Source organism: Callithrix jacchus, chromosome 14 (genome assembly GCF_049354715.1).
Source record: "Callithrix jacchus isolate 240 chromosome 14, calJac240_pri, whole genome shotgun sequence".
Classification (NCBI taxonomy): domain Eukaryota; kingdom Metazoa; phylum Chordata; class Mammalia; order Primates; family Cebidae; genus Callithrix; species Callithrix jacchus.
In genome coordinates this window covers 72102370-72119427 of record NC_133515.1, presented here as the reverse complement: position 1 = coordinate 72119427, position 17058 = coordinate 72102370, and the positions used below count along the sequence as shown (strand labels likewise).

The 17058-nt window shown below is 40.5% G+C and overlaps 1 protein-coding gene across 4 annotated transcripts in view; it reads left to right on the top strand.

The window, feature by feature from the left end:
• MTA3 (metastasis associated 1 family member 3) overlaps positions 1-17058 on the top strand; it is a 274841-nt gene that overhangs the window by 234468 nt on the left and 23315 nt on the right. For all 4 annotated transcript variants that reach the window (XM_078349438.1, XM_078349437.1, XM_008980775.5 and 1 more), the window contains exon 16: positions 3256-3402. In XM_078349438.1, the coding sequence (XP_078205564.1) occupies positions 3256-3402 (147 nt within the window). The remainder of the gene's footprint in view (positions 1-3255; positions 3403-17058) is intronic.

Here is a 17058-nt window from a genome sequence, read left to right as displayed (position 1 = left end):
CAAACTGGTTTATAACTTACCTTAAAATATTCATAGGTTTTAATTTTTTATTTGTTTTTTTTGTAGAGACAGGGTCTTGGTATGTTGCCCAGGCTGGTCTCAAACCCCTGGCCTCAAGCGGTCCTTCTGCCTTGACTTCCCAAAGTGCTGGGATTACAGGTGTGAGCCACTGTGCCAGGCCTACAATATTTGTAGTTTCAGTGTGGGTTACTTTGAAGGGGAGGCATTTGTATTGCTTTCTGGTTTTTATCATGCCATCTAACTTAGAAATTTCCAAAGATGATGGTTCCATTGTTATGTGGAAATACAACAATTAAGAATAGTATAAAATTGCTATGCAATAATCTCTTTGTTTAAACAAAGTTTTAAGAGAAATAACTTATAAAATAATGGTTTTTCACATACCTAGAAGCAAGAATGGCATGTTTTTGTGCTTCTCATAGTTCTTTTTCATTAAAGCGAAATATGTAGAGTTGCTTTGACAGAAAGATTTATAATTATGAAATGTTCAGACTGCAGACATTGACTCTTCTAAAAATCAAAGTGTAGTATTGAATTTAGTATATTATCTAGTTCTTACATGAATGTTCTAGGAGTCAGAGGCTCAAAGCTTCTCCTTTGATGTTATTTCTTGCTTTATTACCTTATTTCTTGCTTTATTACTCAGGGGTTAAAGAGTTTTGATATCACCTGAAAATGTCACATAGTTATTATAGGCATGACCTAGGTAATGGTGATAATGTCCTTGAAGAGTGCTGTCTGTATTCTTTGCAGAACTGACTCCTAGATGCCCCTTCCCATCTTGCATGGGAAAGTTTCCGATCACAAAAAAATAGAATAGTCTGGGCATGGTGGCTCATGCCTCTAATCCCAGTACTTTGGGAGCTGAAGCAGGCAGATTGCTTTAGTCCAGGAGTTTGAGCCTGGGCAACATAGCAAAACCCTGTCTCTACCAAAAATACAAAAATTAGGCAGTTGTGATGGTGAGCGCCTGTGGTCCCAGATACTCAGGAGGCTGAGGTGGGAGTGTCACTTGAGCTTAGGAGGCAGTGGTTGTAGTGAGCCAAGATTGTGCTACCACACTCCAGCCTGAGCAACGAACTGAGATCCTGTCTCAAAAAAAAAAAAAAAAAGAAGGCTATAACATTATTAGCTAGCCTTTCCATCAATAATTGTGTGCTCCTACTCTGGGCAATTTGGCCTCTGTATCTACCAGATAGGCCCACACTGTGCTGTTCTTACTAGCTGAACCACATCCCTATACAATATATTTATGAGTATTTATATGTTGAAAGCACTGTACTAAGTGATTTGGGGAACACCAAGATGAGTAAGACCATGCCCTCAAAATTCTTAGTCTAGTGGGAAAGCAAGCAGGTAGGAACAATAAAACGAAGGATTAGATCCTATAAAAGAATTACAAGTAATAAGCATTGGACACTTAGAGAAAGGACTGTTTCTCTCTTTCCTTCCTTCCTTCCTTCCTTCCTTCCTTCCTTCCTTCCTTCCTTCCTTCCTTCCTTCCTTCCTTCCTTCCTTCCCTTCCTTCCTCCCTCCCTTCCCTCCCCCCACCCTCCCTTCCCTCCTCCCACCCTCCCTCCCTTCCCTTCCCTTCCTCTCTTCCGTTCCCTCCCCTCCCGTCCTCTCCCCTCCCCTCCCCTTCCCCCCTTCCTTCCATCCCTTTCTTTCCTTTCTTTTCTTTCTTTGAGATAGGGTCTCACACTGTCGTCCAGGCTGGAGTGCAGTGGCTCCATCTCAGTTCACTGCAACTTCCACCTCCCAGGCTCAGGTGATTCTTCTACCTCAGCTTCCCAAGTAGCTGGGACAACAGGTGTGGTGTGCACCACAATGCTTGGCTAATTTTTAAGTTTTTTTGTAGAGACAGGGTTTTGCCCTGTTGCCCAGGCTGGTCCCCAACTCCTGGACTCATGCAGTCTGTCTGCCTTGGCCTTCCAAAGTGCTGGTATTACAGGTGTGAGCCACTGCAGCTGGCCAAGGAGGGATTTTTTTCTAATGAGTGTTAGGGCAGCCTACCTGAAGAAAGTAATAATTAATTTCAGCCTTACTAGATATTTAGGATTTGAATAGATAGAAAAATAGGAAAAGCATATTTTCTTTTCCCAGAAGGCCAAGAGAACCAGATGAACAAAGGTTTCATTGTGTCTAAGGACTTGAAAGTAGCTGGTCTGGTCTGGATGGAGCATAGGGTGTGGTTAAATGAAATGCAAGGTTGGCAAACTTGACATGTCATGCTGGAGGAAAAAAAATTTACTTTTTTGGGGGTAGTATTTAAGCCATTTCTAAATTTTGGCAAGTGTAGGATTTTGACTAGAGATATAGTAATTCTAACAATTTCAGTGGCTCTTCCTAAATTTCAGTAAATAAGGGTGATATCTCAGCACCTATCTTTGGTGAAAGGGTGAGAAGGCAGGTGGCTTGTGTGTAGTTGGCCAGCTGTGTGGTGACTGAGAATTGGTGAGCTGGTTAAGCTTTGGAAAAAGGATGCCTGGCTTTAGCAGTAGACTGAGGTTCTTAAATCCAGTTGCCACAGAATTACAATGTATGTCCATCTACAATAAGAGCAAGTCGTTCTGGACTGTATGGCCAACAATAATATACTTTTGTTAAATATGCATATAGCACATGCACATTATGGTTTTGTGATATATCCTTGGATAAAGCATTTCATCTACCTCCTGACTATTGTATTTGGACTTTGGTTTCAGATTTCATCTATATCAAAATGTTCTAGGCTGCAAATAATTGACCCTGGTCCTATACACTGTCTGGTTGTAGAGCCAGAGGAGGAACCCTGGTTTTCAGAAAGCTCACACACTTGACATGGTGCCTGGTTTGACAGAGCACAGATGTGTTTTTTTTTTTTTTTCACCCAAGGCTACCTCTCCAGATAACCTTTTGATGTCTAATATCTTGAGGAGTCAGATGCCTTATTCCCTTAGTAAATCACATGTTGTATGTGACCTTCTGAAGTGGCTTTTTTTGTTTGTTTGTTTTTGCTTGTATTCACAACCTGAGGCTCAGAGCTCCAGCCAGCAGGGGAAGAACCAGCTTACTTGATAAGCAAAGCCATGGCAACAACACTTGAAGCTGACTCATTATGCAAGTCCTTGGCTGGCTCAGGAGGAACTGACTCTCAGCTCATTAAGAAATAAGATGTGTACCTATTAGCCAATGTAAGCGCACGCAGATTTTTAATATCATGCTCTAAATTGAAAACCTTTTTTCCCCCATCAGAGATCCATCCTGCGAAGAAACCTAATGTAATTCGATCTACACCAAGCTTGCAAACCCCAGCTACCAAGCGGATGCTAACAACTCCAAATCACACATCTCTGAGCATTCTGGGGAAAAGAAACTACAGTCATCACAATGGTCTGGATGGTATGTAAGCCCAAGAATTCTGGAGGCTATTCTGACAGAGTGCCTCCACACTCAGGCATGTGGATTCCACTTCCGGTAATGTATTAGAAACATGTTCCGGTACTCCATAATTGATGTATATGGTTGAGGAATAAGGGGGAGTACTGCCATGTGCCACATTTTGCCAAGGGATAGTTCTCCCTCCCATCAGGAGGTATCTTTTTGTTCCTCTCTCCTGTTACAAGGCGTGTTTGGAGGTGAAGTCTGTATTTAGCAGGTTGCTTCCGCTGGGTAATAATGTTCTTGCTGTGATGCATACTCACTGCTCATTTAAGTTTTCTTGAGCAGAAGGGGTTATTTTGCCTTATGTCTGAGACATCAGTGTTCTCTGGGGGTTCCTCAGTGTTCCATGGGTCATTCTCAATTTGGCATTTGGCCCTTCTTTTACCTTGTAAATGTTTTTAATTGCTCAAGAGTGCTACATTTCATGAAAAGAATTGCCTGGGTGATGTCCTAAATACAGATATAATAATTTGCTTGAAATGGAAAAACAGAAATATCACCTCTTATCCCAAGTACTTCTCTTGGGCTTGACCGTATAAATGACTCTTCAGGTGGAATTAAATTACCTTCCTATTTGGACTATAAACACAACCATAATAAATCATCCAGGCAGTATATATTGTTCATCTCAATAGTTCTGGAGTTTGAAGCTGTCTTTATTGTTTAAGTGTTGGCATTTATTTATGAATAGAACTCTCTCCAGGCTTTTCATGCCTTCTGGAACTCTAAATTCCTTACGTGACAGTAAATTATTTATAATGAGGCCCCAGAGCGAGGATGTGGAATAGACTTTCTAATAAGAATTTCCTATGGTTGTTTCTTCCATTGTGACTTTTGATGTTCATAAAAAAGTCAAAAATGGGTAAAACAGTGAGGGTGAGGAGTTTAGTTTGCATTTATAGGTTATCAATGTGTTAAGATATGGTTTTCAAGAATTTAGCTACCCAGAGGTCTTACAGAAACACGTCCTTGCTAATGAGAACATTGGCCATTTTTGATGCAATATGCCTGATGTCTAGACAGCAGAAGGAATGTGTCAAAATGTGAAGATTGGATGTATTTCTTTTTAGCTTTTTCTTGCCCACAACCTAGGGCCTTTGGATTCAGGCTTGAATGTAATCTGGAATTTCTCTTTTCCATTATACCACCTACCTGGACTTTCTAGGCATATAATCTTGCTGTAGAAAGCATAAATTAAGTTCTGAAATACACGCACATGGTATATATTCTTTTCCTTTTTGTTGAAATGGAGTTTCGTTCTTGTTGCCCAAGCTGGAGTGCAGTGCCATGATCTTGGCTCACTGCAACCTCCGCCTCCTGGGTTCAAGCACTTCTCCTGCCTCAGCCTCCCAAGTACTGGGATTACAGGTGCTTGTAAATGTTTTTTTAGACAGAACACCACGCCTGGCTAATTTTTTTATATTTTTAGTAGAAATGAGGTTTCACCATGTTAACCAGGCTGGTCTCAAACTCCTGACCTCAGGTGATCTGCCTGGCCACATGTTTATATTCTTTTTGGTAAAAACACTGTCATTGTGGGCCAGGTCTGGTGGCTTATGCCTAAAATCCCAGCACTTTGGGAGGCGGATGCAGGAGGATCACTTGAGCCCAGGAATTTGAGACCAGTCTGGGCAATATAGAGAGACCTTGTCTCCACAAAAAGTTAAAAAATTATCTGGTGGCACATGTCTGTAGTCCCAGCTACTCAGGAAGCTGAGGTGGGAGGATCACTTGAGCCCAGGAGGTGAAGACTGCAGTGAGCTAGCTATGATCATGCCACTGGATTCCAGCCAGGGTGACAGAGAGAGATCCTGTCGATCCTCCTGTCTCTCTCTCTCAAACACACACACACACACACACACACACACACACACACACACACGGCTGTCACTGTGATCGATGTTAGTATATCAGCTTTCTGGTATCTTCTTTCACTCCTATCCTGTGGTCATTCTGGATCCCAGTCCCGGCCTGTAACACCTCTTCTGCTGCTCTTTCCTCAGTATCACAGGTACCTGTTTTTCTGGAATTTATTTAAAACGTCACCTTGTAGTGTTCCTTCTCTAGGGCTGGTTTGTTTCATTTCCCTCTGAATGAATGCTGCTTCTCTGCTCTGAACAGAAGGAATGGACAGGGTATACAATGAATCCTTGGTTTTATGTAGACAGAGACCTTCAGCCTTTCTGGGGAAAAGACCCATCTTATTTTCTGAAGAGATTTAGCTGCTGAAACACTTCCTTCTTTAAGACCCATTTGTGTTTGCTCTCCTGTCATGGCATGGAGAGGAAAGCTGATGACATGTGCCTGGCACTGTGCTACCTCCCTTGCTGAGTTCTCTCATTTAATTCACGTGACTGGAAGTTCTGGGAGGTCAGGGAATTTGTTTTGCATACCATTGTATCACTGTGCTTAGCACAGTACCTGGCACTTGGTAAGTGCTCAATATATACAAATTGTATAAATGGAAGTGATTGAGAAAAATGAGACCTAGAGAAGTGAATTAAAATTTCCAGTTACCAGGCACTACAGAGACGAATTGAGATTACCACTCAGATGTGACCGATTTCAGAATCTTCTCATTTAATCACTGTTATTAATGAAACCGTGGCTCTCAAATGTGCTGTATTAGGTTCTATCAGCAAAGTAGAAATGACATAAGTTATTTCAACAGCTAATTTCATATAAGAAATCAACATGACAGATATTGGAGGACAGAATAGGTAAACAGAGCACATGGGGCGAGGGCGCAGGAAACAGCCACCATTCTCCGGGTTGGGAGAGCACAGGAAGAAGTTGGGGTTAGCACAACCTAGAAGCCCAAGGAGGGCCTCAGAGCCAGAACCCAACCCCAGAAGAGACGGCACTGCCCTGCGGGTGCAGGTGCCTCTCAGGAGGTGTGATGAAGCTGGGCCTGGGACACTCTGCTGCAGCTAACTGTAGAGACGCTGACTGGAACAGGAACAAGCAGGTCTCACCTCCCTGCTCCAGCCCTGCAGGCTCCCTCTAGTGCCCTGCTGGTGTGACACGGAGCCAGACAGCAAAGGCGAAGTGTGTTTGCAGAGTCCCACCCAGCTCCAGCATCATGGAGCTGAGAAACAGGAGTGTAATCGAGGTACATGTGTTAGAAAGTGCCCACATTCTGTGTTACGAATCGATCTTTTTGTTGGGATAATGGGCCTGCTTCCTATTTCCTCAGAGTATAGGATCCTGATTAACCCAAGTTTCTAAGATGAACTCAAAGTACTGGAAAAAATATTCTACTGAATGGTTTTCATGAGATAGCTATTACCATCACATACTGAAATAGATAGATACAAACTCATGGGAAAGCCTTGTTCTGTGCAGTCCAATAATAAAATCAATTAGTAATGCTACTTAATTATCAGCAAGTTAGACAGATGAGCATACCAAACAGAATGTTGATGGACAGAAGAAACTGAGCTGGAAACAAAACCTGGGGCTACTGAGACGTTCAGTCCCCTCAGCTTTAGGGCTGCCTGTCCCCTTCAGTGGCTTGCTGCCTCCACTCACCCTCTACCTTTGCATTGCAGGCTCTTGATGATAGGAAAAGAGTCTGAATTTGGGTTAGCAGAAAGGATTTTGCTTGGCATTAGAAAAAAAAAAAGGACAACTTATTTCCTCCCTGAAAATCACTGTCTTTTCTGGCCCTGATAAAGGCCCTTTAAAGAAAGGCCTTGTTATGGAGTGGCTACAGAGTCAGAACTTTGTATGCTCTGTTAAGGAAACTCCAGGGCAACACACAGGCCCTGTGACCAACTAATAGAACCTAAACTCCATACATGAAATATGTACACATAGTGGGAATGGTGGCTTGCACTGGTAATCTCAGCTACTCTGGAGGCCGAAGCAGGAGGATCACTTGAGCCGAATTTGAGAATAGCATAGGCAACATTGTAAGACCCCATCGCTAAAAAAATTTTTTTTAAATTAGCTGGGTGTGGTGGCATACACCTATACCTCAGCTTCCCTGCCCCCCTGCCAAGTAGCTACAGTTCTAGCTACTTGGGGGTGGGGGTGGGAGAGGCTAAGGCAGAAAGATCACTTGAGCCCAGGAGATCGAGGCTGCAGTGAGCTGTGATCACGTCACCGCACTCTAGCCTGGGTGACAGAGTGAGATCCTGTCTCTTGAAAAAAAAGAAAGAAAGAAAAGAAATCTGCATACATAAAAAGCCTCAGTGCTCAGTGCAAGGAGTCAGTAATGATACAAAGAATAAAGGTCCAAAATTAGAGATCTACACAGTGCCTTGCCAGTCTCCCTATACTTCAGCCTTTCTCCAAAGAATGTTGGTCTGGCAGTGTGCTGTATGCCATCATTGTGGTTTCCAGTCCCATCTCCTCCATTTCCTCTACTGTGGACATTTTTGCTGCTAGCAAACCAGGTACCACCTACTACATTTGCCCTACTTGGTTAACTCCAAGTGGCTGTGAGTAGCAAGGCCCTAGGCCTGCAGGGATAGAAGAGCCATTACTGGAAAACCTTTTCATGTCAGAAAGCCTGAAGAGAGAGCAGCAGGGGAGACGGGACTTGTCTGTGCCATGGGGGGAAAAAAAGGTATCTGAGTGTTTGAAATCAGATGGGATTGATTGCTTACTCCTCTGATTGCTTCTTGTGTGACCTTGGGTGAACTCCTCCCTTTTTTTTATGAGTTTTCTCCTGTATGAATCTGTAAAATACAGGTGACATTTGCCTTACATAATTGATCTTATGATTGAAAAATTTCATGTACTTTTTATTTTTTATTTTTGTGAACACATAATAGATGTATATATTTATAGGGTAGATGAGATATTTTGATACAAGCATGCAATGCTTAATAATCACATGAGGGTAAATGGTTTATCCATCACCTAAAGCATTTATCCTTTCTTTGTATTGCAGACAATGTAATTATACTCTTTTAGTTATTTTAAATGTACAATAAATTATTGTTGCTGTAGTCACCCTGTTAGATTCAAATACTAGATCTTATTCATTCTGTGTAACTATACTTTTGTACCCATTAACCATACCCTCCCACCACTGTCCTTCCTACTCTCCAATAACCATCATTCTACTCTCTGTCTCCATGAGTTCAATTATTTTTAATTTCTAGTTTCCAAAAATAAATGAGAATGTGCAGTTTGTCTTTCTGTGCATGGCTTATTTCACTTAACATAGTGTCCTCCAGCTTCATTCATGTTGTTGCAAATGACAGGATTCCATTTTTTGTCTGAATAATACTCCATTGTATATATGGACCATATATTCTTCATCAGTGTGTCTGTTGATTGACACTTAGGTTGCTTCCAAATCTTGGCTATTGTGAATAGTACTGCAGTAAACACGGGAGTGCAGATATCTGTTCAATATGCTGATTTTTGTTCTTTTGGATATATAACAGCAGGATTGCTGGATCATATGGTGGTCCTATTTTTAGTTTTTTGAGGATCCTCCAAACTGTTCTCATAATAGTTGTACTGATTTACATTCCCACCAACAGTGTGTGAGAGTTCCCTTTTCTCCACATCTTTGCCAGCATTCATTATTGCCTGTCTTGGATAAGAGCTGTTTTAACTGGGGCAAAATGATATCTCATTGTTGTTTTGATTTGCGTTTCTCTGATGATCAGTGATGTTGAACACCTTTTCATATGCCTGTTTGCCATTTGTATGTCTTCTTTTGAGACATGTCTTTTCACATCTGTTGCCCATTTTTCATCAGATTAGATTTTTTTCTATTGTTTGAGTTCATTATATATTCTAGCTATTAATCCCTTGTCAGATGGATAACAAATATGTTCTCCCATTCTGTGCTTTGTCTCTTTACTTTTTTGATTGTTTCCTTTGTTTTGCAAAAGCTTTTTAACTTGATGTGATCTCATTTGTCTATTTTTGCTTTGGTTGCCTGTGCCTGTGGATATTGCTCAAGAAATACTTGCCCAGAACAGTGTCCTAGGAAGTTTCCCTAGTGTTTTCTTTTAGTAGTTTCACAGTTTGAGGTCTTAGATTGAAGTATTTAATTAATTTTGATTGATTGTTGTATATGGCAAGAGATAGGGGTCTAGTTTTATTCTTCTGCATATAACTATTCAGTTTTCCCATGGTCATTTATTGAAGAGACTATCCTTTCTCTAAAGTATATTATTGGCACCATTATTTTAAATGAGTTTATACTGTAGATGTATAGATTTGTTTCTGGATTCTCTATTCTGTTCCATTGGTCTGTGTGTCTGTTTCTATGCCAGTACCATGCTGTTTTAGTTACCATAACTCTGTGATATAATTTGAAGTCAGATAAAGTGATTTTTCCAGTTTTCTTTTTATTCAGGATAGCTTTGGCTATACTGGGTCTTTTGTGGCTCTGTATAAGTTTTAGGGCTATTGTTTCTATTTCTGTGAAGAATGTCATTGGTATTTTGATAGACATTGCATTGAATCTGTAGATTGCTTTGAGTAATATGGATATTTTAACAATATCAATTCTTCCAATCCATAAATATGGGATATCTTTGCATTTTCTTGTGTCCACTTCAATTTCTTGCATCAGTGTTTTATAGTTTTCATTGTAGAGATCTTTCACTTCTTTTTCAGATTGTTTACTGTTGTCATATAGAAATACTACTGATTTTTGTATGTTGATTTTGTATCCTGCAACTTTACTCAATTTGTTTATCAATTCTAATAATTTTCTTGTGGAGTCTTCAGGTTTTTCCAAATATAATATCATATCATCTGCAAACAAGGATAATTTGACTTCTTTCCAATTTGGATGACTTTTTTTTTTCTTGTTTTATTGCTGTATTTAGGGCTTCCAGTGCTATGTTGAGTAACAGTGATGAAAATGGGCATCCTTGTCTTGTTTTAGATCTTAGAAGAAAGGCTTTCATTTTCCCTGTTGAGTATGATGCTAGCTAAGGATCTGTTATATATGACTTATACTGTGTTGAGGTATGTTGAGTATGATGCTAGCTAAGGATCTGTTACATATGACTTATACTGTGTTGAGGTATGTTTCTTGTATTCCCAATCTTTTGAGGATTTTTATCATGAAGAGATGTTGAATTTTATCAAACGCTTCAGCCTCAATTAAAATAATCATGGTTTCTGTCCTTCATTCAGTTCATGTGCTATATTACACTGAATGATTTGTGTATGTTGAACCATCCTCACATTCCTGGGATAAATCCCATTTGGTCATGATGGATGATCTTTTGAAATATATTGTTGAATTCAATTTTCTAGTGTTTTGTTGAGGTTTTTTGCATCAGTGTTCATCAGGGCATTGACTTGTATCTTTCTTTTTTTGATATATCTTTGTCTGGTTTTGCTATCAGTGTAATACTGGCCTTGAAGAATGAATTTGGAAATACTATTTTCTCCTCTTTTTTTGGAGTAGTTTCAATAGGATAGGTTTTAGTTCTTTAAATGTTTTGTAATATTCATCAGTAAAGCCATAGGGTCCTGGACTTTTCTTTGCTGGGAGACTTTTTATTATGGCCTTGATCTCATTACTTGTTATTGGTCTGTTCAGGTTTTGGGTTTCTTGATGATTCATTCTTGGTAGGTTGTATGTGTTTAGGAATTTATCCATTTCTTCTAGGTTTTCCAATTTGTTGGCATTTAATTGCTTATGGTAGTTTCTAATGATCTTTTGAATTTCTGTGGTATCAGTTGTAATGTCTGCTTTTTCATCTCTGATTTTAATTGTGTCTTCTCTCTTTTTCTCTTAGTCTGGCTAAAGGTATATTGATTTGTTTATAATTTCAAAAAAATCACCTTTTGGTTCCATTTACCTTTTGTATTGTTTTTTTCATTTTGATTTAATTTATTTCTGCTCTGATCTTTATTATTTCTTTTCTTCCACTAATTTTAGGTTGGTTTGCTCTTGCTTTTCTAGTTCTTTAAGATGCACTGGTTAGCTTATATGAAGTTTTTCTACTTTTTTGATGTAGGCTTGTATTAGTCTGTTTTCACACTGCTGATAAAGACATACCTGAGACTGGGAAGAAAAAGAGGTTTAAAGCTGGGCATGGTGGCTCACGCCTGTAATCCAAGCACTTTGGAGGCCAAGGTGGGTGGATCACCTGAGGTCTGGAGTTCAAGAAAAAGAGGTTTAATTGAACTTACAGTTCCACATGGCTGGGAAGGTCTCAGAATCACGGCATGAGGCTAAACGCACTTCTTACATAGTGGCAGCAAGAGAAAATGAGGAAGAAGCAAAAGCAGAAACTCCTGATAAACCCATCAGATCTCATGAGACATATTCACTCTCATGAGAATAGCACAGGAAAGACTGCCCCCCCCCCACCGATTTTATTACCTCTCCATGGGTCCCTCCTATAACACATAGGAATTCTGGGAGATAAAATTCAAGTTGAGATTTGGGTGGGGACATAGCCAAACTATATCATTCTACCCTTGGCCCCTCCAAATCTCATGTCCTTACATTTTAAAACCAATCATGCCTTCGTAACAGTCCCCCAAAGTCTCAACTCATTTTAGCATTAACCCAAAAGTCCACAGTCTAAAGTCTCATCTGAGACAAGGCAAGTCCCTTCTGCCTATGGGCCTGTAAAATCAAAAGCAAGCTAGTTATGTCCTAGATACAGTGGGGGTACAGGTATTGGGTAAATACAGCCATTACAAATGAGAGAAATTGGCCAAAACAAAGGGGTTACAGGGCCCATGCAAGAAATTCAGCAGGGTAGTCAAATTTTAAAGCTCCAAAATGATCTCCTTTGACTCCAGGTCTCATATCCAGGTCATGCTGATGCAAGAGGTGGGTTCCATGGTCTTGGGCAGCTCTACCCCTGTGGCTTTGCAGAGTGCAGCCTCCCACCCAACTGCTTTCACGGGCTGATGTTGAGTGTCTCCACCTTTTCCAAGTGCAAAATGCACACTGTGGGTGATCTACCATTCTGGGGTGTGGAGGATGGTGACCCTCTTCTCACAGCTTCACTAGGCAGTGCCTCAGTAGGGACTCTATGTGGGGACTCTGGCCCCACATTTCCCTTCCACACTGCCCTAGCAGAGGTTCTCCATTAGGGCCCTGCCTCTGCAGCAAACTTTTGCCTGAGCATCCAGGCGTTTCCATTAATCTTCTGAAATCTAGGTGGAGGTTCCCAAACTTCAATTCTTGACTTCTGTATACCCACAGGCTCAATGCCATGTGGAAGCTGCCAAGGCATGGGGCTTCCACACTCTGAAGCCACAGCTTGAGTCCCTTTTGGCCATGGCTGGAGCAGCTGGGACACAGTGTACCAACTCCCTAGGCTGCACACAGCACAGGGACCCTGGGCCTGTTCCTTGAAACCACTTTTTCCTCCTGAGCCTCCAGGCCTGTTATGGGAGAAACTGCCATGAAGACCTCTGACATGGCCTGGAAACATTTTCCCCATGGTCTTGGGGATTAACATTAGGCTCCTTGCTACTTATGCAAATTTATGCAGCCAGCTTGATCTCTCCCCAGAAAATGGGTTTTTCTGTTCTGTCATATAGTCAGGCTGCAAATTTTCTGAGCTTTTATGCTGTTTCCTTTTTTATTTAAAAAAATATTTTTTTTGAGACAGAGTCTTACTCTGTCACCAGTCTGGAATGCAATGGCACGATCTCAGCTTACTGCAACCTCCATCTCCTGGGTTCAAGTGATTCCCCTGCCTCAGCCTCCTGAGTAGCTGGAACTACAGGTGCATGCCACGTTTTTGTATTTTAGTAGAGACAGAGTTTACCATAGCCAGGATGGTCTTGATCTCCTGACCTTGTGATTCACCCGCCTCAGCCTCCCAAAATGCTGAGATTACAGGCATGAGCCACTGCTCCTGGCCTCAGTTTGCCTTTTATTTATTTATTTATTTATTTATTTATTTTTTTGAGACGGAGTTTCGCTCTTGTTACCCAGGCTGGAGTGCAATGGCGCGATCTCGGCTCACTGCAACCTCCGCCTCCCGCGTTCAGGCAATTCTCCTGCCTCAGCCTCCTGAGTAGCTGGGATTACAGGCACGTGCCACCGTGCCCAGCTAATTTTTTGTATTTTTAGTAGAGACGGGGTTTCACCATGTTGACCAGGATGGTCTCGATCTCTTGACTTCATGATCCAACCGCCTTGGCCTCCCAAAATGCTGGGATTACAGGTGCGAGCCACTGCACCTGGCCCTGTTTACCTTTTAAAACTGAATGCCTGGATGAGCACAGTGGCTCACATTCGTAATCCCAGCACTTTGGGAGGCCAAGGTGGATGGATCATGAGGTCAGGAGTTCAAGACCAGCCTGGACAACACAGTGAAAACCCATCTCTACTAAAAATATAAAAATTAGCTGGGCATGGTGGCAGGCACCTATAATCCCAAATACTTATGAGGCTGAGGCAGGAGAATTGCTTGTACCTGGGAAGTGGAGTTTGCAGTGAGCTGAGATCATGCCACTGCACTCTAGCCTGGGTGACAGAGCCAGACTCCATCTCCAAAAACAAAACAAATAAAACCCTGAATGCCTTTAACAGTACCCATGTCACCTCTCCGAATGCTTTATTTTTTCCACCGGATACCCTAAATCACCTTTCTCAAGTTCAAAGTTCCACAGATCTCTAGGGCAGGGGCAAAATGCCACCAGTCTCTTTGCTAAAACATAGTAAGTGTCACTTTTGCTCCAGTTTCCAATGAGTTCCTTATCTCCTTCTGAGACTACCTCAGCCTGCACCTTTTTGTCCATGTTGCTATCAGCATTTTGGGCAAAGCTATTCAGCAAGTCTCTAGGAAATTCCAAACGTTTCCACATTTTCCTGTCTTCTTCTGAGCCCTCCAAACTGTTCAAACCTGTGCCTGTTACCCAGTTGCAAAGTCACTTCCACATCTTCAGGTATCTTTTCAGCAACACCCCACTCTGCTGGTACCATTGGACTATATTAGTTCGTTTTCACACTGCTGATAAAGATACACCTGAGAATGAGAAGAAAAAGAGGTTTAATTGGACTTACAGTTCCACATGGCTGGGAAGGCCTCAGAATCATTGCAGGAGGTAAAAGGCACTTCTTACATGGTGGCAGCAAGAGAAAATGAAAAAGAAACAAAAGCAGAACCCCCTGATAAACTCATCAGATATCATGAGACTTATGCACTATCATGAGAATAGCACTGGAAAGACTGGCTCCCATGATTCATTTACCTCCCCCTGGGTCCCTCCCACAACATGTGGGAATTCTGGGAGATACAATTCAAGTTGAGATTTGGGTGGGGAAACAGCCAAACCATATCAAGGCTCTTTTTGCTATAACTTTTCCTTTTAGTTTGCTTTTGCTGTATCCCATAGGTTTTGGTGTATTATATTTCCATGATCATTTGTTTTAAGAAATTTTCCAATTTCCTTCTTAATGTTTTCACTGACTCACTGGTCATTCAGGAGCATATTGTGTGTTTTTTTTTTTTTTTTATTGTTGTTGTTTTGTAGAGACAGGGTCTCACTATATTGCCCAAGCTGCTCTTGAACTCCTGAGCTGAAGCAATCCTCCTGACTCAGCCTTCCCAAAGTGCTGGAATTGCAGGCATGAGCCACCACACCTGGCCCAGGATTATATTGTCTAATTTCCATGTATTTGTGTAGTTTCCAAAATTCCTGTCGTTATTGATTTCTACTTTTATTTTATTGTGATCAGAGAAGATACTTGATATAATTTTATTTTATGTAAATTTTTTTTTTTTTTTTTGAGATGGAGTTTCGCTGTTTTTACCCAGACTGGAGTGCAATGGTGCGATCTTGGCTCACTGCAACCTCCGCCTTCTGGGTTCAAGCAATTCTCCTGCCTCAGCCTCCCGAGTAGCTGGGACTACAGGCATGCACCACCATGCCCAGCTAATTTTTGTATTTTTAGTAGAGACGGGGTTTCACCTAGTTGACCAGGATGGTCTCGATCTCTTGACCTTATGATCCACCTGCCTCGGCCTCCCAAAGTGCTGGGATTATAGGTGTGAGCCACCGCGCCCGGCCTTATTTTATGTAAACTTTTAAAGACTGTTTTTGTGGCCTAGCATATGGACTGTCCCATGATCCACATGCTAAGAAGAATGTGTATTCTTAAACTTTTGGATGAAATGTTTTGTAAATATTTGTTAGGTTTGTTTGGTCTACAGTGCAGATTAAGTCCTAGGTTTCTTTACTGACTTTCTGTCAGGATGATCTGTATACTGTTGAAAGTGAGGAGTTGAAGTCTCCAGCTCTTACTGTTTTGTGGTCTCTCTCTCTCTGTAGTGCAAATATTTGCTTTATATATCTGGGTACTCCAGTGCTTGATGCATATATATTTATAATTGTTATACCCTATTACTGAATGATAGTTTGTACCTTCAGATCATTTCTTATTGCTCATTAACATCTTTTTCTTTCAGATTGAAGAACTCCCTTTCGCATTTCTTGTAGGACAGGTCTAGTATTGACTAAATTCTTTAGCTTTTGTCTAGGACCCCTTTATCATTATAAAATGGCCTTCTTTGTCTCTTTTTATAGTTTTTGTCTTGAAATGTATTTTGTCTGATATAGGTATATCTACTCCAGCTCTTTTTTGGTTTCCATTTGGATGGATTTTTCCCCTCATCCCTTTACTTTGATTCTCTGTGTGTCTTTATGGGTGAAGTATATTTCTTGTAGGCAACAGATCATGGGGCCTTGTTTTTTTTATACTTTATGTCTTTTGGCTGGAGAGTTTAGTCCATTTGCATTCAGTGTTGTTATTGATAAGTAATGACTTAATCTTACAATTTTGTTATTTGTTCTTTGGTTATTTTGTAGTCTTCCCTTCCTTCTTCCTTCCTGTTTTCCTTTTAGTGAAGGTGATTTTCTCTGGAGTTATGTTTTAATTTCCTGCTTTTTATTTTTTATGTATCTGTTGTATGTTTTTTGATTTCTGGTTACCATGAGGCTTGCAAAAAATATCTTATAACCTGTTATTTTAAACTGATGCCAACTTGACACTGATTGCATAAACAAACAAACAAATAGGCAAAGAGAAAACTAATAGAAACTCTACACTTTAAGTTTATCCCCCTGCTTTTTAACTTCTTGTTGTTTGTATTTATATCGTATTATACTATCTCTTGAAAAGTTATAGTTATTTTTGATAGCTTCATCTTTTAGTCTTTCTAGTCAAGATATGAGTAGTTTATAGACAATTACACTGTTATAATCGTCTATGTTTTTCTGTGTGCTTACCATTACCAGTGAGTTTTGTACCTTCAGATCACTTCTTATTGCTCATTAGCATATTTTTCTTTTAGATTGAAGAACTCCCTTTAACATTTTTTAGGGAAGATCTGGTGTTGATGAAATTCTTTAGCTTTTGTTTGTCTGGGAAAATCTTTATTTTTCCTTCATGTTTAAAGGATATTTTTGCTGGATATACTGGATATACTATTCTAGGATAAAAGTTTTTTTCCTATTAGTATTTTAAATATATCATGCCACTCTCTCCTGGCCTGTAAGGTTTCCACTGAGAAGTCTGCTGCCAGACATATCAGATCTCCTTTGTATAATATTTGTTTGTTTTCTCTTGCTACTTTTAGGATCTTTTTAAAATCCTTGACCTTTGGGAGTTTGATTATTAAATTTCTTGAGGTAGTCTTCTTTGGA